Source organism: Curcuma longa, chromosome 1 (assembly GCF_044706935.1).
Source record: "Curcuma longa cultivar G26 ecotype Majalengka, Jawa Barat chromosome 1, ITB_CL_G26_1.1, whole genome shotgun sequence".
Taxonomy (NCBI): domain Eukaryota; kingdom Viridiplantae; phylum Streptophyta; class Magnoliopsida; order Zingiberales; family Zingiberaceae; genus Curcuma; species Curcuma longa.
In genome coordinates, this window is record NC_133861.1 from 3,352,435 (window position 1) to 3,364,564 (window position 12,130).

Here is a 12,130-nt window from a genome sequence, read left to right on the forward strand (position 1 = left end):
TATTCTTATTGTTATCAAACTTGTGATTTTTGTAATCGTTCGACTTATGTCCATGAGGAACAAGGTCAGATATTACATATGATGTAAGTTTGATGAGCAAGTTTATGGAGAAACCATTCTCTAATCACTGGGAGATAGCAAAAAGGATCCATAGATATGTGAAAGAAACTCTTGATTATGAAATTTTCTATCAAGCAAATGTACTCGTTAATCTGGTTACTTATATTGACAATGACTTTGCAGGAAGTATCGATGATAGCAAAAAGCATCTCAGGTTATGTTTTTTATCTTGAAAGTGGAGTCATAGCATGGTGTTCAAAGAAACAGTCTACCATTGCACTCTCTACTACTGCTTCTTTTGCAAGATGTCATTTACCTATTTTCAAAAAAATTGCAGCAAGCTTACAAATGAGGAGCAAGTTTGGTTTGGGGGGGGGGGGGGGGGGGGGGGGGGGGGGGGGAGGCGGCCATCGTTGAAAGTTTAAACCAAATTGCACAAATTGCATGTTTGGAACCCTAAATCAAATTGTATTGTTGGAACTCAAAACAAAATCACTTTGGTCCTCATCATGTCAAGTTTGATTGAATTATATAGCAGCTAATTAAGTTATCATGACAAATTAAATTATCAAGTACATGCATTTGATTAGAAAAATATAATAGTGTGTTTAATGTAGGAAGAACCAAATTATTGTTGGACTTCCTTTGTCATGGCTATATAAGACAAGTTGTAGCATGAAAATATATTGAGAGAAAAAGTTAAATTTCTTTCTTAGCTATATTCTTTCTCTAAATTGTTATACTCCTCTTCCATCCCCAAATATCATATCTTCTCCCCCTTCACTACTCCTTAGGTGCTTCATGGAATGACTTATTAAAAGGATAGTAGTGCCAATTCTCAGGAAGGAAACATGTACATAAATACCTGTAAATCTTTGCACACTGTTGTTGATGTCCAGCTTGAACCAATTGATTTGCCAAGTCATGCAGCAAAGGAAGAACCCTTGGAGGAATTAGAGTTGGTGTTTTGTACACAGCAGCCTCCAAGCTTCTATGCTCAGGCTTTCTACCATCTGCTTGATTTCCAGGTTGATCTGATTGTGGTTGTAAAGATTTAGGAAGGCAGTCAAATAAGCGATCAGGCTCAATCGGTTTGCTGAAACCAAAAGGCAGAAAAAATAAGAATGCAATTTGGATGGACTAAAATTGATTATCAATAAGATGCTGGATTGAACGTTGTATTGGAGCTATTGCTTGTAGAATATAAGCTTTTAAAATAGGATATAGCATAAAAAATATAATCTAGAAAGTAGTAAAAAATACAAAGTGTATAGAGCATGGAAACCCTATTCTAATCATGAACATGACTTATGAAACATACTCGTTATATCAAAACAAAGTTTGGAACCATCAGTTCGGAGATTCAAAACCCACGGTTGGACTGTTCAAAAAAAATGATCCTTAATCTTAACTATCAAAATCAGTTCAGAATTCAGTATGGTTAACCATCGGTTACAATTGACCGCTGGTTACGGTTATGATTAGACCTTTATATTTTAATTAAAAAAATATTTTAAAAACTATAAGTAAAAATACTTACAAATTTTGAAAAGTAATAAAGGAAATTAAAAAAGGATTTGAAAACTTATTTAAGTGTCTATGTATCCCCTTGGGGTATAGGGGAATAAAAACCCATTTAGTTTGCTTACCTTTTACTCTTATTGCATTAGAAAGTGATATTGTTTAAAGACCCTTTTATCTACTCTTGGATATTGCTTACAATATCTATATAGCTAATTCCTGCTTTTAGCAACCCCAATTTGGTTAGCAACCTCATTTTGGTGAGATGTGTTAGGAATTATATATTGTCTTACAATGCCATCTTCTTCAAAAAACTTAGCAAACGAACCCATTATTTATCCTTTTTCCATTCTAAGTATCATTGTGAATCTTCCCTCCTCTATCAAACCTTATAGTTTTGACTTTATTTTCAGTTTGTTACCATTCTTCAACCTTATAAGCTTTAAAAGCATAAAATGCTTCAACTTTCCTGCAAAGAAAATAGAGATACATATATCTTTTGTAGTCATCAATAAAAGAGATAAAATATTTTTGATTTATACAGGGAGTAAATAAGCTACAGATATCAGTGTGTAAAATCTCTAAAACTCCTCTTGACACCTTTAGAGCAAGTATCAGTACATTTACCCTTTATACAATCCAAGCTAGTACCACAATCATTTAAGTCAAGAGTCCATAAGACTCCATCATTACTAGTCTCTTATTTTTTGCAAAGAGGCATGGCATAATCTTCTATATCACAAATTAGAAGATTGCTCATTGATAATATTATGCTTGATACTAGCATCACATTCATGAACTGTGAGAAAGTTAAGCTCAAATTTTTGGATTCAAATTAAGTTTAAATAAGCCATTTATCAATGTTCTGGAACCAACAATCCTTTGATTTTGCAAAAACTTAGACATAAAATTTTCAAAATAAGAATATGACCATTTTCATAAATCTATAAAAAGATACAATATAAAAGTGTTTCAAGATGTAAAGCATGACTAGTATACATAATGAACTTAACAGTCCCAATTTCTTAGACGCTTGAGCTCATCCAATTTTTAGAATAGATCTTCATTTTGGTTTGGTTTCCTTTGGTCCAAAAAGCCAGACATGGTATCAACAACATGAATTGTTGAATGAGAACCAATCCACTAAGTGTTATCTGAAGAATTAACAAAAAGAAATTCATGACACACTGAAGATACACATATACCATTCATTTTTCATGTAAAAGAGACTAGAGGCTTTATTGTCATTAGACATCATCAATACAGTTTCATAATTCTTTAAGATGCCTTTCTTTTTTATTTATAGCCCTCACATAATAAGCATTTCTGATTCTCTCATTTTGTGTTTGATGCTTCATCAGTCTCTCCTCTTGGATATAAGATTCACTAATTTACCATTTTTCTTTATGTAAGTTATAGGAGAAACTAAGTGGTCATTTCCATAGGAAGAGAATTTAAAATGCAATAGATAAAAAATGAGTATGACATCTTAACTTTTAGGGACTTGAGTTGACCAACTATATCCTTTATTTGCATTATGTGCTCCACATTTGAAAGCTTGTTTATCAAGGTGCTTGCCAAAGCTCTATTAAAACAGAAATTGTTCTTTAGAGCGTTTATGATTCATGACCTTTTTACATTCAACAACTGAACCCAAATGCTTTTACTAACATGAGATACAAGGAGCATCATACTAGAGCAATTAGATTGCTCTTATATGTTTTCCAAGGTAGCATACCTTTTTTGATAAGTAATGGTTGTATACCATGTGTCAAAATGTACAAAATGAGGCTTTAGGGGTCACTCATATTCGATGAAGTACCAGATCTAGGTAGACACCTAAAGACCTGTATACATAAAGCTACACGCTCCTGTATATCCTTTCTACATCTAATCTCTCATCAATAAAACTATGATTTCGTGCCCTCCATACATAGTATATCACTTATGACAAGGTCAAGTGACAGACCTTTGTCAATGTCCTACTACCACAGTAGTGCTGGCCAAAAACTCTAACCGTCTGACAATATGTGGACATCTCCGGACGTATGTGGAGACAACCTTAGATCTTCCGCCATAGCTCTACAATAGGGGGGCACTAGAAGAACAGATGATTTTGTGTCTCAAGCGTCTGTCTACAAAAAGTGCACTATCGGTCATCTTGATAATCCTATCTATCTCTAGTGGGAAGCCTTCGCAGTGCTAGCATCCAGAAAGTGACTGTGTGACTCGGCTGCAAATAAGTCTTCTAACCATCCGAGCCCACAACATCCTGAGACTAGACCATTTGAAGAAGTCATATGCCGGGCCTACCCCTCCATTCCGGGCTACCCTCCATTCTATGCAAACCAATCTGTCAGTCTCTGCCTAGCAATCTCATGCGGCCCCGCAACCTCTAGGATGGCACTCCATATCTACAACAAATGTTTGATCATGCAAACCAATCTGTCAGTCTCTACCTGCCAGTCTCATGTGGACCCGCAACTTCTAGGATGGGATTCCGTATCTGTAACAAATGCTTGATTAAAGGGGAATCTAAATAAGCTACCTATTAGGTCCAAGGTAGCATACTTGATTTCATTGGAATAGGTGATTCATCAACACGGAGCACTAGGTCAAGGTTCATGCATCCAAGCTCCAATAAGATATTTTCTTTCAATTCATAATTATTATCAACACTTAGTGTAGGAATATAAATAGGAGCAATACGAAAGACCATAAAAAAAACAATTAGAAACACGAGCACGCAGGGTGTTGCAACCCCGTGGCAACCTCCACGAGGTCGTAGCACTCGCAACTCACGACTACTTCCATGATTTTTTTTAAGATTTTTTTTAAATAGATATTTTTTATTATAAATAAATGGTTAATTATTATATAATTAAACATAATAAATTATTAATAATAGTTATAAAACGTTAAAAATCATTTTAAATTTTTAAATAATTTTAAAATTAATAAAATAATTCAAAATTTTTAATATATATTGAAAATTGAATGTTAATTTAAAATAATCTAAAAATTTTCAAAATATAATTCTTAAATATTTTAAATAAATTTAAAAAATAAAAAAATTATAAATTCATTCAAGAAATAACTTAAGACTTTCAAATAATTTTATAATTGTCTTTAGTCTCTCAAATAATTTTGTAATTTTAGATTTAGTTTTAAATTTTGAGAATTACTTATTTTTTTAAATAATTTTTATAAAAATTTAATAAATATTATCTTATAAAGAAATATTGAAATATAATCAACATCTCAAAATATAACATTAATAGTGAACATATTTAATAATCAAATATTAATAAAATTAATATACACTTATATTTAAAAATTTTAAAAAGTACCGATACTTTATCAGCACGACACGATATGGTACTGAAACCATATTGTTCCAACTCTGGACCAAAACTCCGGTACGGATTGAAATTTTAAACCATAATTAGAAATCAACATAATGCTTTAAGATATACAAACAAACTATATGTAAATTCAAAATTTCCTATGAGTAGAATTGAGATGCATTACGCTTAGAATTTAGATAAAATAATATGCACTTAGCATATAAATTAAGAATTTCAAGTAAATTCCATACAAAATCCTAATTATTAGTCTACTCATAAATCCCGTGGGATTAGGACTATTTCACTTCATAAATCACTCTTGCGTACGATTTATCTTTTTAAACGTTATGCAACCTTAGAAGTTGCCTCAACTCTTTAGTTAAACTTGTTGAAATTTCATATGATATCTTTGCTTATACATCAATCCACATTATGTGCAAAAATTAGTAAAGTTAATATGAATTGTTAGCTTTATCATAAAGTGTATCATGATGGTCAAATATACTGAATAATGTTATAACGAGTAAAAATTATATCAATAAACTTAGAGTCATTATTTTTCTTGAATAAGAAAAATCCTAACATATAGTGTAAATTCACAAAAAGAAACAACTCAAGAATCAAATATTATGCTAAACAAATATGACATTGATAAGATTATAAACAAGTATTTTCATCAAACCTTTGATAAATCTAGATTTGTGTATAAATTATTCCTAAAAGCTCTAAACAACATGGATAGAGGATTGTTCTAATACCAACATAAAAAAAAGTATATAGTGCATTAAAGACCATGAAATATATAATGGCTTCCAAAGAACATAATAATATTTGGCAATGAAAATAAAACATAGCTCCCAATGCAATTGTCCAAGAACAAGTTGTAAAGACACTAAAATGTTATTTATACGAGTCTTAGGCTAATGAAACTTGATGGAAAATCATAGCATATATGTAAACTAGACTAGGGACCCTTTGATAATGATGTGAACTTCTAATGCTTTCTATGATCAAGAAAGCATATTTTGGAAACCCTAAAAGCTTCTCTAGAAAACCTCAAGGTATCCAGAAAAAGACAATGTTGTAGCATTTTTCAAGACATAGACTTTATTCATGATTAATCTCATATCACACTTTTCAATTTGTCTCATCATATTCGGTGTTTAAATGCATGATTGTGACAAAAAGCACTTTTATGGATTAATTGTTTTAATTATTCTAAGAAAAGGGTAAGAAGAGTCAAACAAAGAAATATAATCTATGCACCTGTAAGTGGCTAAGAGTTGCTTGAATTCTTCTTCCAACTTTTGGATGGCCTTTGCTAGCAAATTGTTTGAATTGTTCAGTACCCTTTCACAATTCTTGAGGCTTTTATTTGAGCTAAAAAAGTGTACAGTCCGTTTCAACAAATCAACTGCTACAAGATAACTTTCAAGATCCTCATGTGGTCCTCTTAGTATAGTAGCCTCAGCCTTCAACAAATGTATGAAATCCCAACAGAATTAATAATCATGATATCATAAAATACTCAGAAAAAGAAACAACAAAAAGCTTGATCATACCAATCAATAGGGGTGAGTATTCGATTAAAATCAAACCGAACCAAATCGAATTAACCGAAATCGAATCAAATCGAATTTTTCCTAACTAACTAAACTGACCGAATTTTTAAATAAAAATCGAATAAATCGAACCGATAAAATATCAGTTAATTTGATTTTCGACCGAATTAACTGAAATAACTAAATTTTTTATGTGTTATGGGAGATTTATCAATTAATTAGAGATTTATAAATTCACTTACTTAGGAATTTATATATTTTTTATTTTGATTAATTCGGTTTATTCGATTTAACCAAATAAGAAATTTTAAACCCGAAATAGAATCGAATTAACCGATTTAAAAAAAACTGAATTTTTGAAATAATCAAATTAAATTTTTAAATTCGATCGGTTCAGTCAATTTGTTCGATTTAACCAAACTTTTGCCCACCCTTACCAACCAAGTATTTGTTTCTTAGTTATCTCTTTCTGATTTGCAATTTTTTACGTTGCCATGACAATTTGTGATAATACACAAAATAGTGGAGTAATAGATATATAGAATTCCAAGTTAAACACAGCAACATTTGTCTATTCAATAAAAAAAATAGGTTATAGTTGGAGTTACAGAGTATAAATATTTTGGAAAGATAAAAACGTTGAGCAGAAGGATCAAATAAAATTAAGGATAATTAATTATGAGTAGAGATAAGTACAAATAAAGAACAAAGTCTCATTTTCGAAGCATAAGGAACTTTGATAGGTACGGACCTGGCTTGAGATGTCAAACTGTGTCAAGATAAGTTCCGTCGTCTTCAAAGCCTTGTCGATGTTCTCGTGCGCCATTCTAATGGCGTGCGTCCTTACCTACCAAATACAATCATAAATGCCGCATTTCCCATATATGAGAAATTGGTGAATCGAATAGAAACAGCAGATAGATAATCGAGGTAGGAAATAACTAATAAGAACTAAAAATGGAGAAAGAAAGAAAAAAAAAGAAAGAAATGGAGGACCTGGATGGGGCGCATGGCAGCTTCAAGCGCGGAGAGTCGATGGTCGAAGGAGCCGAGGATAGCGACCATGCTTTCGGTGTTGCTCTGACTCTTCTCCAGTGAATCTTTCAACAAACTCGCCCTCCTCGAAAGAGAAGCGATCGTCTGCGGCACCGCCATGATCTCTTCTTCCTCCTAGATCTCCCTCTTCTTCTCCCTCTCTTTTGATTTGCACTAGCAAATGCAAAACGAGCCATTCGGCGAGCAGATTGGCGATGGTGTAACTCAAGCCTTTTTAGTCGGAGGCAATTTGTTTATATGCATCATTAGTGTACATGGAGAAATTAAGAGCCACCAATAACGATATTAGTAACCGTGTGTAACACCAACAACCAACTTAATTAAGAGCCAATTTATCTAATTAAAAATAGAAAGAGTGATAATGAAATTAATGATTAATTTGCATAGTATAAATTTATAAGATTAAATTTTAAAAAAAACAATCAACATAATTAAGAAATTCTTTGTTTTAACTAATTTTTTTTATTAAAAGGTCTAATTAAACTAGTTGAGATTTTCTATCTGATCTGGCCAGAATTCGCAATGATGACGTGGAAAAGAGAAGGGAAAGATAGGTTAGAAACCCATGTTAAAAGCTCTGACCTTTTTTAACACCCTCGCCCCAAACAAACCGCCGATCTCGCGAGAAGGTTGGCATGCGCCTCGTTACTCAGGATATATAAGCTCCTCGTAGTATCAGGCTATCTAATACGATTCCGCAAGAGGACCCAACCTTGGCAGTCGACCTCGTTACAAGGTCAGTACTTGTCACAATACCTAAGCTGACCTCTTCCTCATCTCTATATTAGAACGCGATCTTTTATAGTAACCCCAGCAGAACAAAAACAGCACTTGCCGACCTCGCTATGATTTTGGCACGGGACCTACGGCACGGACTAAGCTCTTCCTAACCTCAGCTTATATGACTTGGTCCCAGTATCACATACCGATAGGGGCGAACCAAAAAAATATTAATATTAATATTATATGTTTTTAAGTTTTTTTGCCCTCATTTCTTTTCTTCTTTTTCGCTCCTTCTCATCGAATGACAACCTACCCTACGACCTTTTCTTCTTTTTCGCCCCTTCTCATCGAACGACCACCCTACCCTACGGGCTTCTCGGTCCCTGAAGAGCCTCTCCTGTGCCCCTCCTCAAAGCTTCTCCAGTCGGCAGCCGCAGTCCCTCCTCCCGCTGCTGCATCCGGTACACCTTCGCCAATCACCACATTCACCAGCCTGCCCACCAGGAAGTATCGGAGGAATCCATATGGAAATGAAGGGAGTAGGAATATGCAAATGAGCGCATTGGAAGAACATAACAACAGCTTGCTGCATAAGGAAGCTCTTCGCCTCCAGATGGCATCTAAGGACTAAAGACAAGGTTCTTCCTGTTGTTGATACTTGATAGATCTGTTTATGTCAAAGGTTAGTATGTCTCTTGTGCAATTACCTTTTTTCTTACTGCAACTAGTTTGCTAGTGCACCTAACTAGCTACACTTGGCAATTTTAATGGGAAATGCTACAATGTGATGCTTGAGGAACTTAAACTTCTCCCATATGTATACCTAAAATTTCCAAATTAGGAGAACATGTTCCATTACCATTAGTTTCATTATATCTTCTAACAATCACTTCCTGATAGAGAAAACCATCGCTATAAGTTCTTTCTCTTTGCGCTCCTTAAAGCACTTAGATTTCACAGCTGATGGATATTTTTGAAAGGAAATGTTATAGATTTATGTCTGAATCTTTGTGATTGATCCTTTAGTTTCATTACTTAGATGACACAACAGATGGATGCTTTAGAAAGGAAATGCTATAGATTTATGTTTGAATCTTTGTGGTTGATCCTTTAGTTTCATTATTGATATTGATAGATACTAATGAGTTTTGATGCTATAATTACTTGCATGTACTCTACTAAATTTGGAAACAAAGATGTAGGACATTTTGATGGTTTTATTTTGTGATTATTGAAGATTAGATTTGCAATTATATTACTCCGAACTTTCTTAAGATTTGGTCCATGAACTGATTATTTCATCTATGATGTAGATGTTTTTTCTTTGACCATAACTATGCTGTTTCTTTAGCCTCTGCCATAATAAAAATTCTGTTATGCTAAAAATTCTGTTATGCTAGTATTTGTCATAACTATTTAGCCAACTAGATGAATCTTATTTCTCCATTGAGTTATATGCTAATAACAATATCGTGAAATGAGCTAGCACCAAATCCTTCCCTGATTAACTCCAAGTAATTAATTAATAAACAATCGATTAATGCTGAAAATATTTTGTCAACAATCTTCATCTTTTCGTATTCTTCAAATATGTGGATGACATCCTTATTAAATCTCTCCGAGCTGACCAGCTCACCGCAGACATGGAAGAAACTTTTGGTACACTTCGACAATACGGGCTGAAGTTGAATCCCAACAAATGCTTGTTCGGCGTTAAAAGTGGATGCTTCTTGGGATACGTTGTGATCGAACGGGGAATAGAAGCCAACCCAGCCAAAGTCCGAGTTGTGCAAGACATGGCTTCTCCCTAAAGTATAAAAGATGTGCAACGATTGGTGGGACGCATCACAACTCTCTCCCATTTTATCTCTCACTCTGTAGGAAAAAGTCTGCCCTTTTTTAAGATCCTGCGAAAGGCAGCTCAGTTTTCATGGGACGAGAAATGCGAACAAGCTTTCACCGAATTGAAGCAATACTTAGCTGACATCCCCATATTGGCCAAACCAGACGCCCATGAACCCCTGTGCGTGTACTTGTCAGCATCAGAAGAGGCTCTCGGTTCGGTATTAGTCAAGCAGAAGGCTCAAGTGCAGCGTCTGATACCTCTTTGATCCCGCCGTCCTCTACCACTTGCACCCGTATGGGAGAGGAGGAGAACGTCTCCTGTTTTCCTATGTGCAAGAGGAGTTGAAACCTCTGTTTCGACCATGTGTGTGGGTGGGGAAGAGATGACGCAGAACCCCATCTTTTCTTGTTCTGTATGGCTATGTAAGAAAGGATGGGAGCGATTATAATAGGTTTTGTCATTGGAATACTATTTGATTGTCAGAAAATTGTTTCTAATTATCAGACAGGTTTTCCAATCGCTACCAATCAATCTCGATCATTTGACGATCGTATGTAACCTCCTGGGAGCTTACGAAGCTTCCGGATATTTTTCCATCATTATCGGAAAAATTTTCTGATTGTTTGTCCTAATCGGGGGTCAACGGTTGACCACCGATAAACTACATCGGGAATACGATTCTCAATGATAGTTAGAAAGCCTCGGAACAATCGTGATAAACATTGTTGCGTGGTTTCCAGAATAAGGCTTCTATCGATTCGATCGTCGTCGATCATCGGCTAGTACCGAAGACGATGACGTGACTCGTGGCTTCCAAAGCCGTCTAGATGGGAACTTGGCGTGTATCACCAGTAGAGGTGGGACTCCGACGAGGACCGCTTGATTGATTAAATTCCTGCTCAAACATCATTAGAAAGGTACGCTTAGAATAATTTTATTATTCTTAGAAAAATTTTAATTTCCTATCATGTCTTGTATGGTATTATTTCCTGTTTATGCATGCGTGTGTTGTTTAATAATTAGCTGTAATTATTCATTTATTTCTGCTGCGCACGTTTTCGAAACGTGTAAACATGCGCATTGCACCGGGACGATCCCAACAGTGGTATCAGAGCGAGGTTGTGCAAGACCTACGCGTAAAATGATTTTACGTGTAGTAGTTAGTTGTAAATTTAATTTTAAGAAATTTGAGATTTTAATTTAGAAATTTCTAATTATAGAAATTTTCTAATTTGTTAGGAAATTTCGTATTAGGAAATTTGTTTCCTAATTAATTAGATTTTCTTAATTAAAATTTTATTTCCTAAAATAGGAGATTTTATAATTTAATTCAGAATTTCTAATTATAAAAATTTTCTAATTTGTTAGGAAATTTTGTATTAGGAAATTTATTTCCTAATTAATTAGATTTTCTTAATTAATAATTTTATTTCCTATAAGAAAATATTTAGATTTAATTTAGAATTTTTTTAATTGTAGAATTTCCTAATTTCTTAGGAAATTCATTTCCTAATTAAATATTAGATTTTCTTAATTAAAGATTATATTTTTTTAAAATAAAATATGTGATTATATATGGAAATTTATTTCCTAATCCAATTAAAGTATTTTGATTTTTAAAATCAGATTCTTTACCATATTTTATTAAATTAGATTTACGATAACTATGACTGGAAATAATCATAATTAGTTGCATTAATTATGCCATGTCATATAATTTGCCATGATTAGTTGCATTAATTATGTCATGTCATTTATTGCCATGTCATGTAGATAATTAATTGTTTGCATGAAAAGAGGATGAGACCTGAAATCCCTTTACAAATAATTAAAGCCAATATCTTCTGATAATATGGTTAGAGCCGGAGTTTAATTTCTTGTTTAGGTTGTTGGACTCTCTCCAAGCCCAGTCTGAAATTAAACATGTTAGAACCATTGAGATATGATTTCACGATTATCGGGCTGGCTTTAACTTGAAGCGTTGATTTATTGGACTCTCTCCAAGGTCAATGCGG

The 12,130-nt window shown here is 33.7% G+C and overlaps 1 protein-coding gene across 1 annotated transcript; it reads right to left on the bottom strand.

Annotated features, from left to right (window-relative positions):
* Window positions 1-843: 843 nt before the first annotated feature.
* On the bottom strand, window positions 844-7,645 carry LOC141822585 (exocyst complex component EXO70A1-like). Its single transcript, XM_074709980.1, has 4 exons — window positions 7,487-7,645; window positions 7,242-7,337; window positions 6,195-6,400; window positions 844-1,156 (listed from the first exon to the last, which is right to left on the bottom strand). The coding sequence occupies exons 1-4, from the start codon at window positions 7,643-7,645 to the stop codon at window positions 844-846; spliced, it is 774 nt and encodes a 257-aa protein (XP_074566081.1).
* Between the last annotated feature and the right edge of the window lie 4,485 nt (window positions 7,646-12,130).

Excerpts from the sequence above, each read along its gene's own strand:
- LOC141822585 (XM_074709980.1), bottom strand. The coding sequence starts at position 7,645 with ATGGCGGTGCCGCAGACGATCGCTTCTCTTTCGAGGAGGGCGAGTTTG. Across the intron at positions 7,338-7,486 it reads CTGCCATGCGCCCCATCCAG|GTAAGGACGCACGCCATTAG; the intron begins GTCCTCCATTTC and ends TGTATTTGGTAG. Across the intron at positions 6,401-7,241 it reads AGTTTGACATCTCAAGCCAG|GCTGAGGCTACTATACTAAG; the intron begins GTCCGTACCTAT and ends CATTTGTTGAAG.